The 19699-nt window shown below is 36.5% G+C and overlaps 1 protein-coding gene across 8 annotated transcripts in view; it reads right to left on the bottom strand.

Moving 5' to 3' along the window:
- Positions 1–503: 503 nt before the first annotated feature.
- The window catches only part of SLC39A12 (solute carrier family 39 member 12), a 34436-nt gene continuing 15240 nt past the window's right edge, over positions 504–19699 (bottom strand). For 3 of the 8 annotated variants that reach the window (XM_071805195.1, XM_071805200.1, XM_071805199.1), the window contains exons 6-13: positions 19036–19207; positions 16735–16907; positions 15308–15460; positions 13942–14052; positions 11569–11632; positions 7713–7871; positions 5938–6125; positions 504–2130 (exon numbers count right to left, since the gene is read on the bottom strand). In XM_071805195.1, coding sequence (XP_071661296.1) covers positions 2002–2130; positions 5938–6125; positions 7713–7871; positions 11569–11632; positions 13942–14052; positions 15308–15460; positions 16735–16907; positions 19036–19207 — 1149 coding nt within the window. In that variant the 3' untranslated portion in view covers positions 504–2001. The remainder of the gene's footprint in view (positions 2131–5937; positions 6126–7712; positions 7872–11568; positions 11633–13941; positions 14053–15307; positions 15461–16734; positions 16908–19035; positions 19208–19699) is intronic. The other 5 variants (XM_071805197.1, XM_065831621.2, XM_071805198.1 and 2 more) reach the window with 5 other exon arrangements.

The raw sequence follows: 19699 nt of genomic DNA, 5'->3' as shown, positions 1-19699 counted from the left end.
CTAAACTTTGAAAAGTGAAGCTTCCGTCATAGCTTCTCAGCTCACCTTTCAAAGCTAAATCAACAGGAAATGCAGTCATAATATTTGCAAACCTAGATAAAACAAGCTAGGTTTTTATTTTAGGACTTAAAACAGTTCAGTTCATTTCCCTAATTAGATAGAGACTTCCTGTGTGACCTTGGATAAATAGTTTGGGACAAGGTTTTTGAAGTATGTAAATGCCTAGATGTATATTTAGATGTGTAGTGGAATATTTGCTACAGATTTTCATTATTAACAGGTGCTGAAAATCAGTGTATATCTGTCTTTAAAATTACCTTTAAGTGTTTTTCCCAAGGGTAGTCTCTGGATGACTAGGGGTTCACAAGCCCATGAGAACTGACAGCCTTTGAGAACTGACAGTGCGCTAGGAGAGTAGACTCTATTCCCCTCTGTAATATGAAAATAATTGTACCTTCACTAGGAGCTGTCAAATAAACACAGGACACATTGTGAGACAGTCATATTGTGTCGTAACGTTTCCATATTTCACGCTTGAGTTAAGACAAGGAAAAGAAAATATCCGCTTGCTGCATAAAGAATATTTGTTTGTTCTGTAACTTTCTCTGTTTCTACAGTTCATCAAGGGAAGGAGAAAGAATCCATCTCAATTCTCATATAAAAATATCAATTAGGTTGGGGGCAGTCTTTACACCAAAAATTGATAGCATGTAAGTAATAGAAATCACACAGCTGAGTGTTGCTCAGTATCTCCTGCAAGTTGTTCAGCATCTCAGAATCATGGCAGAATTTGTTTATTTGTTTCAGGCTTGATTCAGCAATACTAAATTAAATGAGTCATCTTTAACTTATGCAGAATTCCCTTGAAATCAAGAGGACTGATTACACAAACATCACTCAAGATAGGAGTTGAGGCCCTAGGAAAGCACAATTACATGCACTTTAGACAATTGAAAAAGCTCTTTCCACAATGCACATCACATTTGTATGAATAAGCTAATTACTGACAGGAAGGCACTATTGCTGTTCATTAAACATGATGGCTCAGAAGCAACATCTGGTTCAAGGAATCCCTTGATTTGAAGAGCCTGGAAGGGATGTCAGGGAAAAATATTTAAACATATTTTTTATAATCATTCATAAGCATTTGCTATGAGCAACCATCAGAAGCGGGATAAAGCAGAAGTGGCTTACTCAAACAGTTACTATAGTCCAATGTTTGACTGTCATAGATTCCATCACACATTTGAGAAATGATATTACATCCAGAAAAGTGCATTCTCAGATTTCTAGATCATAAACTTCAACATTTATACTCGTCATTTTTACCTACCACAGCGGACCAGTGAGATATGTCTACTTAGGATCTCTATGTTGACAAAGTAGATAATGCAGATATTATAATGAGATTGCTGTATGTCATTTAGCAGTTCAGTTTTACTATACTTTTCAGTTATAAAAATACATTTATTCTTTGTATTAAGAGGCAGCAAACACTTCTGCTTCAAATTATTCAACTACAGTTAGTCCACTTTAATTATTGCATATGAAAGTGTTTTATTCTTTTCTTCAATCACACTGGCAGAGATCACTTAGAGCAGGGGTGTCAAACTCATTTTCACTGGGGCCACATCAGCCTCGCAGTTGCCTTCAGAGGGACAAATGTAATTTCAGGACTGTATAAATGAGCTTGAAATCCCTGACTTAGAGCATTGAACTAGAACAGTCTCAATAAAAACTAAGCTAAAGCTCCTGTGAGTTTGAGCATGGGATCTGGTAAACTCAGTAACAAATAAAACATAATTCTAAACATTCATGTTTACAAAAAAAAAAAAAATTACAAAATCTGAAGAATAAGTTAATAAAGTGAAATAGCTATCTACTATTCAGATACAAAAATTGCAGCAACTTAATTTATATATCGCTATAGCAGACATGACAAAATTGTGAATAATCCTGTCCACTGTCATAAGTGGTACTTCGAGATTTCCAGCAGAAAGCTTATATTTTAATTTTCTGTTCGTATATAGCCAAAAGTAAGAGGCAAAGCCAGCCTAATAGTAATCCAAGGTTCTGTAGGAGAAACATCAACCAGGGTCGCTGTGTCTGAATATGAGTCATTTCAGGAAGCTAAAAAAAGAATAAGACACCAGAATGAGAGCCAGATATATTCATCTCTGGGAAAAAAAGTCTTATGGGAAAACAAGACAAACTTCATTAAAAAAAGACTTTCAAAATGCTGGGTTTCTGAATATAGCTATTAATCTGTAGCATGTTTTGTACATTGTAACAACACAGATCTTGACAGTGAAATATTGAAATATTTAAATGAATGAAATTCTACCCATTTTCATTCTTTTACTAGCATCAACAAGAATTATAAATTAGATTCCAAAATTTGTTAACTTCTCAATAGCTTTTAGTAATTTTATACAGTTGTCTGTAAGGAAATGCTTATTTAGTAAAATTAGTGATTCCCTTTTGTGAGAATAAACTAGTTTGAATTTTTTGTTTCAGTACTATATATAGGGTCAGTCCTGCTCTCGCTGAAATAACTGGCAACACTCCTATTTACTTGGGCTTTAGTAAACATAGAAGTAGAAAACATGATTTTTTTAAATATGCTTGAAAAATGACCTTTAATATTTTTCTCTCTGAGTTTTAAATCAAGTAAAGGAGCAGCAGCTGTTTATAATATTAAAAGCTCTCTACATTGATCTTCTGCTGTACATGGTTCTCTTCTATCAAAGGCTTAAACAAAACGTATGTTGCAATAAAACCTGTGAAAATAATGCCTCAGGCTCAGACTCTCTTAGTACTTATGCTTTATGTATTATAAAAACCAGGGGAGACACTAATGACTGCTGATACTTTCATATCAACTTCAGAAATAAATATAGAGCAATGGCCTGGTACTGACTGTTGGTTTTGCTTGGGCTTTTTTTGTCTCTTTGTTGTGAACTTCAAAATGAGAGCGAGTGCTCCTGGTACTTTCCCATCGTCCTCTCCTGCTCCACTCACAGCCCACACTTGAATGAAGCTACTTAATTATATTCCCTCTGCTCCAAGAGCCTCAGCCACTGGGAGTCGGTGGAATGGTGCTGAGCGAGGTGGTGAGCTGGGGATGCTCACAGTGATTTGCTGTGCCTTGTCCTGCCCTCTGTCAGAGGGGATCCGCTTCTTCTGCACTCCGCTTTCTCTGGAGGCTAGCATGGGTCCAAAAAAAACTATAGAGAAAAACCTGCCTCCATGGTAAAGTTTTGCATAAAAATGACAGGCAAACCCAAACATCCTGGATCTTCATAACAACTAGGGAGAGGTTTAAATTATGGTACAAATTCATAGCTTAGGAACTCACAGAGTTATATTTAATTTGTATTTAAAGATCATCAGAAACTTTTAATCTAAAGCAAGTGTGAACGTCTCAAAGTTCTGCTGTAAACCAAAATCTGAATTGACAGCTTGTAAGAATTCAGAGGATGTGAGTTTCATTTTGTATATAAGTAAAACCTGCTATGTAAGACCTATGTCTGAATTCAGGTTTCCAGGTGAGACCTTAGTTCTTTCTAATTTATCCATATGATGAATCTCTTTTGTCCTTTTCCCCCGCACATGGGTAAACAAGTTCTCTAAAGATGCACAATAGGAAATGTTTTCCCCCTTCCACTGCAAAAGCTAGTATTTTCTCTTACTGGCGCCAGTGCCAATTTATGTGTTACATGCACAGCTGGTTGCTAAGAAAGTTTTAAAAAGGAATTCTCAACAGGTAGTACCCTTACTATGTCCAATGAAGATCTCTGCTCCCTCCACCTAACCTATGTGCAGGATATCAAGTGCACAGACAATTTTTATAGCTTTACTTATTATGACTCACCGTCCCTGGAGGTTTTTAAACTGAGATTGGACATGGCTCTTAGTGCCATCATCTAGTAAATGGGCTGAAGTTGGACCAAGGGTTGGACTTGATGATCTCTGAGGTCTTTTCCAACCTGGCCAATTCTGTGATTCTGTGATTCTGATTCTGTGACATCTCTGATTATCTATTTGAATATTAATGCAGAAACCAGTGAGGCTGTTCAGTTTTATTTAACTGCTGCTCTCTTATTTAACTGCTGCTCTGACAAGGCCATGATTATGCAAAATCCCATAAAACAAATACTGAAAAATATAGTTAAGCTTTGTACACCGTTAAATATGTGTACACCATTGCCAGGAACACTGGTGATTACTGTTCGTAGATGAGAATGCAGCAGAGAATGTAGATCCTGTAGTGCTACAGAAATATTTTTAAAATAAAATAACCCCTGTGATACTCAACACTTGCACTTCTGACAAACATAGGTGAGCAACCCAACGCCAACTCTTTTGGCAAAGTGCAGAGAAAGGCTGATTGGAATCTCTATTAATAAAAGGGAAGTGAGAGAAATAAGATCCTCTCCTACCTCTCCCGTCTTTCTCCTCTTCACATCAAGAACAAGATAGTGGTGACAAGCTGAGAACAAGGGAAAACATGTTCCTGTCTCTGCCTGAAACTGTGTCATCTCTTGGGATTTACAACTGACGCATTGCTTTAAAGACTCAGGGAAGAACATCACGTTGTTCTGGGAGCTTGTGGATGAACCCTGGGACCCTGATGGATGCTGATCCTACACTGAAGGAGAAATATGCCTAAACCATTCTTAGTCCCATAACAAAAGCATGCCTATTGAGGAGGTAGGCAGCCTCACTTCCAGTGGTACACAGTGTTCTTGTCTCTCATTTACCACATCAGTCAGGACATATCCACAATCCTCAGGCAGTTTCTTCATAAGCTCTTAGGAGCACTTCATGTTCACTTTACTTTTGTTAAAATAGCAAAGATAGACTAAAATACACTCAAGGTCTAAGGTCAATTATTGTAACTGGATTATTAAATAAGTTATAATACATGTCAGGTTTCAAGTATTATGCTTGAACCTATTAAATGATATCCCGGGCATGAGGTAGAGGTTGGTAGTGAACACAACAGAGAGATAGCCAGGCTTGGGAAAACCACATGAAGAGCTAGACCTCCTTTTCCCCTCCCCTCCCCCTGGATCTAATTACTCACAATATTCCATCTTTATTCAGAAGCTTGCAAGCAAGTTTACCTTGACACATGTTGGTTAAAGAGACATGTGGCAAAGCTGGCAAGGGAGTACAGTTCTGTGTTCTTACAAGTGTAAAAGTTAGCCATGTCTTCAATAAATAATGTGGCCTGAGGTATCTGCATGGGTTATGATTCCACCACATTCTTCCACAGTACTTAGACCTTCCTCCTAAAGTATATCTTCACACTTTATTTTCTATAGTCAGATCATTGCTGTTGAACTGGCAGTATGAAAAACATAGGGCAAATATGAAAAAACTTGAGGCAATCTGATGGGTTATGAACTACTAAAGAGCTCATCCAAACCTCTCTGAGATAGAAAGGCTGTCCAGGAAGAGCACAGGATAAGTATCTTGCATTTTAGTTCAGAAATGCAAATTCATGTTGAAACAATGGATGAAAAATACATAAAGAAAAGGGCAATAAAAAGAAAGAAGTAACCAACTTCTTCAAAATCTTGTAAACTCCACAGATTCAAATGTTTCTTTATGTTCTGTTAAGTGACCCTATCTGACCTAAAAATACATGTTGTTTACCTTTCCCCCTTTAAAAGGTCTTTATGCCTTTCTCATGTATTAACCTCTTTATTTCACCTTTTTATTACTTAGCACACCTACTATGGCAGTGGCACAAAACAAAACCAGACTATTGTTCTAAGCACTGTACCCACACAGGGCAGACAACATGCTCTTCCCAAGAAGGCTATGAATTCTTTTTCTTTCCGACTTCATCTATGTACTTTTGCCTGACACTCATCTGTGATACGGCTATGTTGAAAGGAAAATATAAAAATCAACTGAAGTGCTCACCATTTCCGCTAAAGATAAATACAAGAACATCCCAGCTGTAACAGTAAAAATCCAGTTTTGAATGCACAGGTCAGTTGATACAGAAAGGCCAATATAAAGTCCTAAGAAGGCTGTTAGTGCACTTATAAAATTCATCAAAATTGCAATCTTTGTGGGGAGCCCTGTACTTAGCAGCACAGCAAAATCCCCTGCATAGAGAAAAAGACAGAAAATGTATTATTTAGCTGATAAATGTAATTGTAAGACTCTTGGCAATAAAACATGAAGGAAAATAATTAAGATATGCACAAAGATAGTGAATGATGGAGGACCACCCTTAGATTTCTGTAGAATTAGTTATAAACTCATCCTGTGTGGGGAAAAAGAAACCAAACCAAACAAACCAAAACCAACCAACCAACCAAAAACCAAAACAAGGCCAAAAAAAAAAACCAAACCCATAAAACCCACCTAAAACCAAACAAACAACCAAAATCAAAACAACTCCCCAAAAAACTAAACCAAAACCAAACCAACCAAACCAACCAAACCAAGAAAAAAAACCCCCAAAACATAAACCAACCATATTGACTTGTGTTTGTTTAGCTGTTCCTAAAGATAGCATACAGTATACAGGAGTGTTTTTTTGTTAGTTCTTGATGTTCTGTGACATTTCCAACTTGGATACACACAAAAGTGAATTCACATGCTTTCCCAGAGTTTCTAAATCTTTCTTGGTTGGGAACTTGCCAATTCAAATCATGTGAGTACATTTGCAGCACGGTCTTTGACTGTTTTACAGGTGCTGCAAGTCAGAAAAACCTATGCCAGTCTGATTCCAGTTTGAGTTTAATCCCACGGATTTTAGACCTAATTAACTTTGGTAAATTGCACATCAGAATCCCATGACAGATTTTTCTTCTAAACTAAACAATGTCATAACATGTCCACACTTAAAGACTTTGAAAATTCTTCTCCGTGAGTGTAGAAATGCCACTTTGACACTGAGACACTGCTGCCCCAGAATTAAGAAGGTCTGTCTTTGGAGTTAGCTGTTCAGTACTTTGATAATTTCTTTGCTATGCAAACAAGAGTTACCCATTTTACAGCAATTCTCCATCCTGCCTTATTGTTTGGGGAAGTTTACTACATAGAGAGTACATGAAATCTCCAGTCATTTAAGAACTGAAATGAGAATCCACAGTTCTCATCTCATATTTGTCAGCCTATGTATGTTCACCAACACAATGTGTAGAGCAACTTCTTCCACACTGAAAGATTTACCACAAGGAGATAACTGAGGACTATGTTCAATAGAACTGTCTTCCTGTCCTGTCTGCTAGTAAAATGAGTCATGTATCTTCTTTTATTATCTTGTTATTCTTGATTAGCAGCAGTAATGAGGGCAGCATGAGGAATATGTTGTTAAATGGCTCTGCTGCATATTAAGACTTTTGGATAGCCCATTGTGTCAGGCATAGGTGGCTCTTGCTCAAAGCTTACTATTTTTTGTTTCTGTACACATGAGAATAAAGGGCCACTCTGTCCTGATGGCATTTACATTTGGAGAAGGTGAGATGGGATGATATCCAATAATGAGGACAGAAGCTTCCTCTCCTTTTTGTGAAGGGAAAGAGAAGAACATAACATCTTTACATATCCATCTCATGCATTGATGTTATATTTGATAATGCTATAAGCAAGATTTCCCACTAACAACAACATACAGGAAAAATTATTCGGAAAAGCTGGAAATACAAGGCCAATAAGGAAAAAGACACATATATATTTCTTACCCATTTCATGAGGAATTTCATGGCATAAAATAGCAATAGTTGTTGTCACACCTGTTTCTGTGGAGGATGAGAATGCTGCTCCTATTACTAAGCCATCAGCAAAATTGTGAAGACTGTCACCCACCAGGACCATTATTGCTAACAAGCTAATTTTCTTACCTAGGAAAAAACAAACACACAAACCGACAACAAAAAAGCCCCAAAGTTTTAACACAAAGAGATCTCATAACTTTCCCTATGGTACAAATGGTTTACTTTTTCCGTGACTTCACATATAACATTATTGAAAATCACAATAATCAGAGGACAAGAGTGTTTATCTATTTTGTCCTTTTTATTACACTTCCTTCAATACATTTGAAACAAAAAAGTAGGTTGTAGAAGTCAGAAACAGAAATACCAGGAAGTGTCTTCCTTATTTTTACTAGGTAAACCATTAGACAAAAAATTAGAATTAGGTTTGATTTCAGTCATGTATCCTAAGTGTTTCTTCAATTGTTGAAATTCACACACGTTTTCCTAGATGTTATTTTCTTCCTTTAAAGATGGGAGTTTTTCTACTGTTGCTCACAGAATTGCACAGCTACAGTGAAGATGAATGTTTGGTCTCACGCAGCTGATCATTTTAACATGTAAAGCATGCTGCTACTAGGTAATATTTTCAGGGTCTGTTTTTTATGAGACTGTATTACAGTGAAAAACAGAAATGAAAGGCAACGGGCCTCCAAGTATCACTATTAGTCCAGCACCACAGCATGCTCATTTCCAACTTCTGTTCCAATCAATTAATGCCCATTATGCTCATTGTACTCCTGTCTGCAGCATCACTCATGGATGCAGATGGCTGCTTTTCTTTCCCACGCCGTTCTGTGACCTTGCTTTAGTGTGGAACAGTATATCGGATGTTCATGATCAGGCATCTGACATGAGTGGAAAGGTGCTACTAGCAAGACCAGTACTGAAATGAAGCTGGAGATTTAGGAACCGTCTTTCCTCCCAACTCGTAACTCAGACAGCCATGTAGGGTGCTGAATGGATTCACAGGGAGGTATTTTATCTCTCACTACAAGTAGCAGTGAGACTCCATATTTGGGCTTAACGTACAGGCTTAACAATATAAAATTGGCTCCCCTATCCTATACTTTGTTCCACCCATTTTATCCACAGTCTTCCAAGCAGGACCTCACATGCCTTTCAGGAAACTCATCCAGCTTCCCTCTACACAGCATAGACAGAACACTTTGCAAAGGGTTGCTTTTATGCCTGAAGAAGCAGGGTCATGATTTGGACTCTAAACATAATGTATTTTCCTGACTTTTGATGGCCCCACACAGACATAGTATAACAGTCTAAGGAGCTAATGTGGAGCTGCACAAAACTGTCTGAATACAGTTATTACAAGGTTTCACTTCAGTAATGTTTTTTGAGATCTGACCATTTTATAGAGATGGGGGAGATGTTTTTCTTACAGAAACTGGCTAGAACTGAGGTCTTCAGACTGTTATAAAAAAACACACAGCACATAAAAGCCTAACAGCTGTATTCAGAAAATCCTCCCTAGTTGCCTGGGAGCTCTGCGGGTTCAGAAATTGGCAGGCTTGTTCAATTTTCCTGCCAGTTTACAGAGCCAGACGTGGATGTCCCCAGTTTGTACAGTTCTTTCTAAACATTATGGGCACTTTATGATCAATAGTGCAGAGCTTGAGTTATGTAGAAATAATAAATTGCTGCATTACAGTAAGATCGTGATTTTTAATGAGCACTGGCTTATTCAAGTATCTGATTGTTACAGAAGATGTACCATGGTTACTAGAGCACACTCCAGTGTATTGGCTGTAATATAACATAGGAATCAGGTTAACATTATGGAGCAATTGCAAATATAAGTTCTGTGAATTTACTTGACTGAAAGTTAAGAAGATGCATATATAAACAAATCTGAAAATTTATTTCCATTTACCTTTAGCCTATTTTAAAGCAACTTCGTTACTAGCAATTATCTCACTTCATTATATTGCTGCAATAGGAACTACTAGCTATTAACTTATTACCTTATTTCCACAAAGCCTCTTCTTCTTAAACAATCCTACATTTATTTTTGATAATTTTCTGTGCTTAAATAGGGGATCAGAACTCATAGCAAATTCTCGAATTTTCATGAAGCTATTGGGTGCAGGACTCCCACCATAGATTATGCTTTTTAAGCTTTGAATAAGAGTTTAAAGCAAACATTTATCCATAAATAGATCTTTATTCCAATGTTTCCATTACTCATACAGCAAAAATATTTCTAGTTAATGTAAAGTCTCACTGACTATACCAAATATAAAATGCTACTGTTTGATCTTTTCAGATAGTGATAGAACAACTGTGGACAAATGAGGAGAGGACCAGTGAGACATCTTTTTCTTCCCTCAGCTTCTAGCTTTCTGTGTTATTCACTGGCTATGTGAGGTGACTGACTCCTCTCGCTGTCCTCCTTGACATGCATTTACAGTGAAGCCTGGCGTTTCTGGAAATGCCAGGCTTCTGTCTTAGAGAGGCAGATTCCATTTTGTTTGGGAAAAAACCAAAACAACAAACAAAAAATAACACCTTAAAGTTTAGCTCAGTATTAAGGTACCCAGGTATGTTTATGCATTTAGCTATTCATAAGAACTGTAACAACACAAGCTTTTAAAAGTATGCATTCTCAAAAAAACCCAAACAAACAAACAAAAAACTCTGAAACAAAACAACCGCCTTCCCTACTGTGGTTTCACTTACTGATTTCTAATATAGAGGTAAAACTGATCTATGAGGAAAAAATTGAACCAAAAAAGGAATGTAAGTGAGAAACTATCCCAAATTTAGTTATACACTCAACTTAGTTATTTGGAATAAATAACATCGAGATCCCTAGAACTTCGTTTGTTCATGGATAGTGATGATTGAACAGAGTGGAAACATCTAGAAATGGACTAGATAGTCACACTGAAACTGGCAGCAGATGGTGTACTGCTGGAGAGGTGAAACTGAAGACATGGATATCCAGATTTCAAATGCCTCAGAAATGAAGTCCACAACAACAAAGAACAATATTTAAGAAAATAGAAGAAGATAATGACATTGTTAAATAAAACAAACTGATGACCTGAGATCTGAGATCACAAAACTAAGGGGAGTCAATTATAGTAAATAAACTGATTTCAATTAAAATGTTATTCCCTTAATTGAATGATTGCAACCCTACTAAATTCACCGAGGTCACACAAGTACAATCAAAGGCAGAGCTTGGTTTGTGCTCTATTTTCCAACTTTTTGGACTAAGCAGCAACAAAACAGAGAGGATAAGATAACTTTGAAGCACTCTGGAGAAAAGAAATTATCATAAAACTGAAAGCCATCATGAGCCCATAATTCCATACATGTAATATATTATTACTGATTTAAAGAGGCTGTTGCTTTACCAGATAAGAGAAGAAGGAAGCAGAATTATACCAGTGTAGTAAGCCAACAAAACAATTGTTTCGCTATCTTCAGAAATAAAAGCTGAAGCAATGTTTACAATTATAAAAATCTGGTTTGTATGAAATTTTGAGTATTTCCCTTTAAGCAAAGGCTTTAAAATACGGTTTGCAATAGTGAGTATACAAACACTAAAGCATGGACAGTTTAAGATTAATGAACTTCACAATTACTGGGTTGGCAGCTGAAAAGGTCTTCAAGCAGTGACTAAATTATGTAGCCAAGCACCATCAGATGTGGTGATGCAGCACACAACAAACACAGTGCTAAACCAGCTTCACACTTTCAATACCATCTTAGGTCTGAAGGCTTTTACTGTTGCTTGTCTAGTCTTTTTATTGATACTAACTTTTTTTGCTGATCGCCTTACTCTCTGGAGGAACTTCAGCAGACTCACAATCTTCTGGGCTTCTCTAGTTAAAAGCAAAGATAATGCATCAGTGTTAAGGGGCTCTTCCAACTGCTGCTATAAATACAGGAAAATTTCAAATAAGTTCAAGCTTTTTGTACTAAAAATAGATGCCGTTATTTGCACAGATATCATTTGAATGGTTTATTAAACACTGGCAGTGTGATTGGTACTGCAGAAACATGTAAAAAAGAAATCTTCCTTGCCCAGAAAAGGTTACAGTCTAATTCAGGTAGGACGAAAGATGTTCAAACCACTGTTCTAACCCAACAAAATAATGTTTCTGCTTGAATACACAAAAATCTGAGCCAAATGCAGGGCTAAAAAGGTAATTATAATTCAAATTCTATCTTTTGCTCTTGTCATGACCGGACGATTGTAGCTTTCTCCTGGATTGGGTACCTATAGAATTTCCAAGAACAAATGTGTAGTCACCAGCGTCTCTTTGGAGTTCATATTCTTCACAGTTACTCTGTGAAAGCACAAGACTAAAAAAGATGATCATAGGTAGGTTTCACACCTTTTCAAAATATAGAGCTTCTTTCTTCAGGGCCTTGCCTCTTGGCCTTTGGTTAGGGCTTTGTCCTGACATCAGGAAACACTGACTGGCCACAGCAGCACCTGAGTATATTCCGCTGTGATGAGTGAAATTTACCCTTATTTCAAGTGAAGAAAGGAAGAGTATCTTTATTCTTATCCTAGAGAGTTAATTTGATGCATCAGTCCCAATGTTTAATTAACAGAAACTGCAACTGTGGGGAGAGAATGGAGAACATGAGGCATCTCTCCCTCCTCCTACTTCCCTGGGGCTTTGTTTTCTGAATAGAGAAATTACTAGGAATTTGTGGGAGGGTGAGATAAGCCAAAAAACTTGTCTGTTTGAAACTAGAAAAACTGGATTTATATTCACTATCTTTTTTTTTGTTGTTGTTGTTTCCCCAAAAAAAATCCTATTAAAGCTATTATGGCAGCCAGTGAAGAGTCAACAGCAGTCAAACCCTTTGTCAGGGTTTGCAGCCATCACTCCAAAAATTATAGCAGAGATGTCTTCTGGCTGCAAAACAGGATATGTTCCTTGGCTGGTATTACCTTAGTTGTGATGCGGGATATGTTGCTGTAGAGACATGAGGAAGGAAGTGAGAGGATTTGGTTTTTAAATTCTACATTTTAAACGGAAAATAAAAGTCCTTAATTTCCATAATTACAGCCAGTCATATGAATTCCAGTAATTGTTTCACTTCTGTTATATATTTATTCACATGCCACTTCTTTGAACTCTGAGTCAAAACTGCAAGACTAATCACTGACCTGAAGGATTTATAAGCTTTTCTTAGTCGACCAGTGTTTGTCTTACTATTACTCACATGATTCTGAAAAACTGGCTGCTCTTGTACAAACTAGCTAAGCCAGGCTAGTTCATGTGAACTATACGTGACTTCAGGGGGATCTTGCATCTGAGAGGAATGAGGAGGTCATTCATTATCATGAAAAGGAAGCTATGACGTGCTTCATAAATTAGTAAACATTCTTCACTCATCTGTTTGCTCTGCCTTCACTTGAGAGTTGCCCAGCTGTGTTTGAGAGATTAGCAGTGGCTCATGAGGCTCTTACCCATCACAACTGCTTTAGCAAAATGGAGTTCACATTATAGAAGACCTCTGGAGATCCTGATGTAAATAACCAGGAATCTACGTATCTAGGTAGTACATACAAGCTAAAGAGATTAGTTGGGAGAAGAGAAAACAGATTAAAAGGTATAAGACAATTTAGTTTGCAAAGGTATATCTGACTGGATACTCTCCACAGACCAAAAGAAATTTATGTAACTTCTTATAGGTAAGTACTATTCCCAGGTATCCAGCTTCTTTATGTTACTGTTCAAATCTGTGGAAAATGCCCAAGAACAGTCCAGGATTTCATCTGTTCGCTAATTATGCACTTAACTCTCACTGTAGAAAATCCTGAAGTTTTTCCCATGGGAGAGTCTGCCCTTACACATGATATGTTTTTAAAAAGAAGGGAGGAGGAAAATCTTCAAGAATTTTGTCAACAAAAGTAGTACAGGAAGTGCATTGTTATCTCAATCTGATATACACAGAAAAGTTATTGTAAAAATCTGTGTTCAAAATCTCTGTAAAAGCTCATTATAAACTTCTAAATCTAGAGATTCCTGATAATCATATTATGTAATAAAGGATGAATCAATGAAGACTGGAAAATAATACCGATTTATTACATTAATTTGGCTCATTTTTTGTGGTACAGAGGAAGAAGAATATAAAATTAGGGAAGTATGTCATACTGGTAACCTACCAACTGTATGGTTGAAGTAGACTTGCCTCTGCCTGAATGTTCATTTAATTCAGATTCCACTGAAAGATCATGGGAAGGTCCCCAGTGCCCATTAACTAAAGAAAGGCCCTGCTGAATGAAGATGCTTTGCAATTAGTTCTGAAACCAAATGAACACAGGTGCAGTCTTTCTCATCCTTTTGTGAAAATGTAGCATTTATAAGAATTACTTTTTCCGAAACAAAACTTATTGAAAAAGATTTTTGGTTGGTACAAACATTTCCCAATGCTTATTTCATTAAAAACAAACAAACAAACAAACAAAAGCCAAAAAAACAAACCATCAAAAAGCACACGCACGTGAAAAATGAATCAGATAAATCAGTGACAAATATAGTGGTTTGATAAAACTTCTTGTGTTTTAACACAGAAGATTAAAATTTGAAGCTGAGATGGATGTAAATCCTAAATTTTAGATTTAATCTAGCTTTCAGTAGAACAAGTTTAAAAATTTATGGGATGATCATAAAGCCCTTCTCTCCAAATAAGTAACAAAAAGGAATGCTTGTTACTGAACAATAAAAAATCACCATAATTAAAATATTCTCTTTCTACTAATCTCACATAATATTCTTACAACTGACTCAAAGATAGTGGGAATAGGGACTCATTGCTACATATCTAAATTGGGCCAGTCATTAAACAGTCTATAAAACAGAAAATAGCAAAGGCTCAGCCTTCTTAAGTGACTTTAAGATAGCCTTCCATGCTGAGAAGCTTAATGAACCATCACACTTTGTGTTACATTATCTCCTTGTGCATAATCATATTTTCAGGTGCCAGCCACACTGAAATAGAGTGATAGAATTACTATAACCATGGCCGTGAACAAGCAGATATTATTAATATAAGATGGGGTTCTACTGACCACAACATACATATTCGATTTTCGGATCCATAAGAAAGGGGCAAAAAACAATTTGGAAACTTCAAGATATCATTCTGTAAAACATTGTGTGCTTACATCTGTGTCTTCCTCCTTTTTCAAACAGAGCCTAGAGTAAACAACTGTCACTGCTAATCCTTATGGATACATACTCTTCACCTGTGCCAGTGCTAGTCAAAGTATCCTTATGGAACACAATTAACTGTTTCCTTCCTGAGTTATAAATATATGAGACACATTCATAAAGCATGCAACATCCATAGAGCAAAGCAAATCAGAAGTTGAAGGTCAATCTTGTAGGAGCACCTTGGAAAGCAATTTTAATGCTTCATTTAGCTCATATAAATTGTAATTATTTTCCACAATCATTTTAACATTTTATGCACTGTAAAATCTCAAAATAAATGAGATTTTTTAAAGGATAAATTATACAAAGCTTTACCTGTTCACGTGGTGTTACCAAAAGAAAGAAACACTTTTCTATCAGAAAAAATCCATGAATTCCTCCAATTATTCCCAGAAGTTTCCAGATATATTCTTTCCCTTCATAGAAATGTTCTACCTCTTGTGCTTCATGTTTATGTAAACCAAGAGTCTAAAAAAAAAGAAAAAAGTTAAAGAAACAAAGAAAACCATTAGGAAAAAAAGGCAACGTTTTAATATTTGCTAGTGTAATCCGTAATATGTGCATTCAATTTAGTCTGAACATTTTCTTTTGCTATCTCTTTTACATGTAAATTTTGTTTCAAGCTAATCAGCTGAGTACTGTGTGGATGAAATTAATTGTTAGGAGTCTCTGCTACACTTGATCTCTCAATGTTGAAAGTAATATTTTTAGAGACAGTTTTATGAAATTGCCCTTTATATATATATACATTTAGTATATTTTGGCTTGAGTATATTGATTTTTAATGTCTAAAAAGTTAATTGCTTCATCTTCAGGTGTAAGCTTCATGTTGAAAATAATCCATACATCTTTGTGCTAGTGTGTGTGCTTCCATTTTTCCCCCAAGGTACAGCACGGCAGCCCTCCTTTGCTCTGAAAGCGGGCACTTTAAAGGCTACTGGATATGTCACTTTAAACTGTTGAAGGAGAATACTTTCACACTCAAAGGGTGTTTCTTAAAGAAATGCATTTGACTGATACACACTGAGAATTGCCTTCGTTAAACCACTGTCCCAGTTCTGCTTCCAGAGATGATATATTGAGTATGAAGAATATTTTGACCAAAATCTCAAGTGAAAGTGTGAAGCTCTGTTTCAACGACCAGTTGAAGTCTACTCATAACAGTTGTGTCATATCAGAGGAGACTAAGTCAAAAACAGATGAATTCACAACAGAAAATTTGGTTCTGCTTTCCACACTATACTATCCTTAAAATTTATTTTATTATTTAGATAAAAATCATAGCACCCATTTGCTTACAGTTCTAGGCAGCAGAATTAGGCTGGTAGCCCATGGTTCTCAGGAACAACATGTGGAGGGGACTGTGAATGCTTTGTACAACTTTTGAACAATTTCTCCTAAAATGCATTACAGATTCTGCCTCATGAAAGAGTTTAAAAGGAACCTGTCTTGCACAGGACTTGTTGGTTTTCTGAAAAGTTTTTTGTGAAAATAGGAACCTTATTTTCCCTGTATTCACAATTCGTTGACTTCTCTTTCTTACTACTTGGAATCTCTCTCTGAACTACAAAGTGTAAATGTAATTGGAATGCTGGGTAGTTGATTCACAGATTTCACGGAATGCCTTATTTTTAAACAGATGTACGTAAGCCAGATTTAAGTGAAACTTTTCTGTGGGATGTTTGTGCATGCATGTGTGTATGTGTCAACATTGTAAACACACAAAAGTGTGTATTACCTACCTGAGGAATAAGGTGTAGCAATGCATCTCCAGAAAGGGTACCAACAGCCAAACCAACAAACAGCTGTAAAACGAGTGTGTAGATTTCTTGACAGGAGTTAAATAAAATGAGGGTTGTACCAAACATAGATCCAATAGTAATAAGTAAAACAGCAACAGTGCTGTAACCATATTCTGCAGGGAAAAACGAAGGAAAAAAACCAAGGGCACTTTTAATCATGCAGTATTTGTATTTGTGTATTTGTTTTTGTATTTGATTTTGTATTTGTATGTGGTTTCGAGGATATGTTTTGCTTTCTCTGTAGAGGCACACAGAGAAGTGATTCACTGTGCCACATAGATTTTTCTAGTCATTTGTGATATAGATGACAGAATTGGAAGCCTAAAAACCATGCATTTTATCAGCCTTTACAAGTAACACAGTCTAATGCATCTAAATGTCAGACCTTAAAGAGCTAAATAGACTGTGGCTGTGCAGATTAGAGGCACTCAGAGCCATACAGTGAATACTGGTTGGTATTTGTTTCCTCTCTTAGCAGATTTGTGCTTGCTGTTCTATGTCATCCCATGCCACACCTGTGTGTCTCTACAGTCCACACCACATTATTAATCAAATCATACTCAGTAAACAAACCAAGGCCTAAAACCTCAGATGAATGTAGGCATCTAATTAGGGTTCTAAGCATAAACTATTTGGTCCAAATTATGTTTACAAATTTCCTGTGGACGTACTCTCCTTTAGTTACTACTACCAATCTATTTTTTCCAAAGGTACTGGGATTTTTGAAGGTTACTCTTATAATTCTTCAGTTGCATGCTACTCACATTTCCAGACTTTTGCACAACATGAATCCTGATTAATCTGTATGAAGTCTTACTATGGAGGTAAAACACTGATGAGAAACAGATAAAGGAACTAATACCAAAACATTAAATTTGTCATCTAGAGTTTCACAGTTCAATAGCACTGCAAGTGCTCAACACATCCAAATACAAGACTGTAGCAGATACTTATGGAAGGTCAGGCCTTGGTGACTGGCCAAAACACAGCCTCTCAGTAAAACAGAACTGAAAATAAAATTAGTGACTCTACGCTCACGTCACTAGGTCACACATAAGTCACACATAAAGTCATGCAGAAAGGGCTTATTAATTCCATTCCATGTTTGAATAGTTCATCTTTTCTCATCTACACAGATCTCTCACCTTTATGAAATCACTATAATGTCATTGATTGGCCTTAGACTTGGGAGAATTTCACTCAACTGTGTCTCACTCAACCTTGTATATTACCTGGGTAAATTGTAGCATAGAAACGATAAAGTAGCCTAAAAGTACTGCTCTAGGTACAGGTGATTATGCTTAGATGCCTATTCCTTTCTGCTCATTCCTGGCCCCCTCTATCCCACAGCAGAAATTAATGCCCCCCATAATACACCAGCACAACTACTTTAGTCACAACTTCCCAGATACTGCAGGTTTAAAGTAAAAACAAAACCAGGAAACACATTAAGCCCTTAGGCTGGATTAGGTTCAGACATCTTTTTCTATAGAGTGGACTAGGGAATGGTTACAGGAGAAACTGAATCAGCAGAACAGATGGGGCAGAAATCCCTAGAAGCCATGGCATGTGAGAGCTACGACTGCTACTGGAAATAATCTTGTTCCAGCTCTACTATACAAGTCCTGCTGTCTGTATGACTCGTGTTTTGGTTGTTTTTCTTCCTGCAGTAGTATGCCCAAAGCCTCTCTGCTGTACAATATCACAACATGAAAAACCAGCAACATCCACACAGAACTTATCTATATCAAGCATTTGTCACATCATGGTATAAAATGCCAGCTGATATAATCTTGAGGTTATATGTAAGAGCAATGTAATAATTCCAGTATAAACCTGGTGGAAATTTAATTAAATTGGCCATTATTGCCCAGCAACCCACTGATAAGGACCTGTCATAGCTCACCTGCTGCCTGCACCAAGCAACCTCTAAGAAATGAAGAAAATAAAGCTTAAAAACCTACACATTGAAATAAAATTCTGTCTAATATACAATTTACACATTGAAATAGAATTCTGTCCAATATAAAACTGAGAGAGTTGAATCCTCTCACTTCTCAATATAGTACTATTATCTGACATGTATGTTATGAAATTATAGAGTGCATAAATTACAGAGTGCATAAATGTCATCATATTTTGGTTGGAGTTCATTAATGAATGAAACATATCCAGAAATTAAGCCCCTGCATCCCTTTATCTGAATTTTCACAATCCTTTACTGATAACAGCATAACTTACTTTCCAGAGTTGTTGGTGGCAGCTTGGTCTGCTTGGAGTCAGGAAGGTGACACGAACAAGTTAATAGTTGTTGAATGATAGCCGGACTGATTTGCTTGAAGTGGTCCTTTGAAATGGAGGAAGAACTATTTTTTAAAAATATCTTCACAAGTTCATTGGCAGAGAAACAAGCCTAAGTAGAAAAGTATGTGCAGTTACTGAATATGTTGCGTATACCTGCATTTAATGATGAAGTTAACTACGTAATCTTTCAATAACACAGGGTTATACAACCTAGAAAAAACTGGTTTTCCATACAGCCTTTTCTGGTTACATTACTTTAGTTATTTCAATTCCTTCTATTCATTTATTTTTTCCAATTAAAACTTGAGAGTACTGTTTATCTCAGAAAGATCAGAACATTTGGGATGAAGTAGTAGAATTTCCATCAAAGCCTGTTACCATCATGAGGATCTGACACAATAATACCTCTAAATCTTTCATTATATGTGCTAACAAACTTACTTTAATGCTAACAGAAAACATATTCTTAGCTATTCATGTAAGATTGCATTAATGGCAACGATATTGGTATTAATATAAGATACTGCCTGTATCAAGGCAGTACTGAAATTTGTCCTTCTGCTGCATCTTTAGTGAGATACGGAACTAAGTTGGTAGTTTT

The sequence above is a fragment of the Patagioenas fasciata genome, chromosome 2, assembly GCF_037038585.1.
Source record: "Patagioenas fasciata isolate bPatFas1 chromosome 2, bPatFas1.hap1, whole genome shotgun sequence".
NCBI classification, from domain to species: domain Eukaryota; kingdom Metazoa; phylum Chordata; class Aves; order Columbiformes; family Columbidae; genus Patagioenas; species Patagioenas fasciata.
Note: the sequence above shows the minus strand (reverse complement) of the source record. Positions and strands in the feature narration are given on the sequence as shown.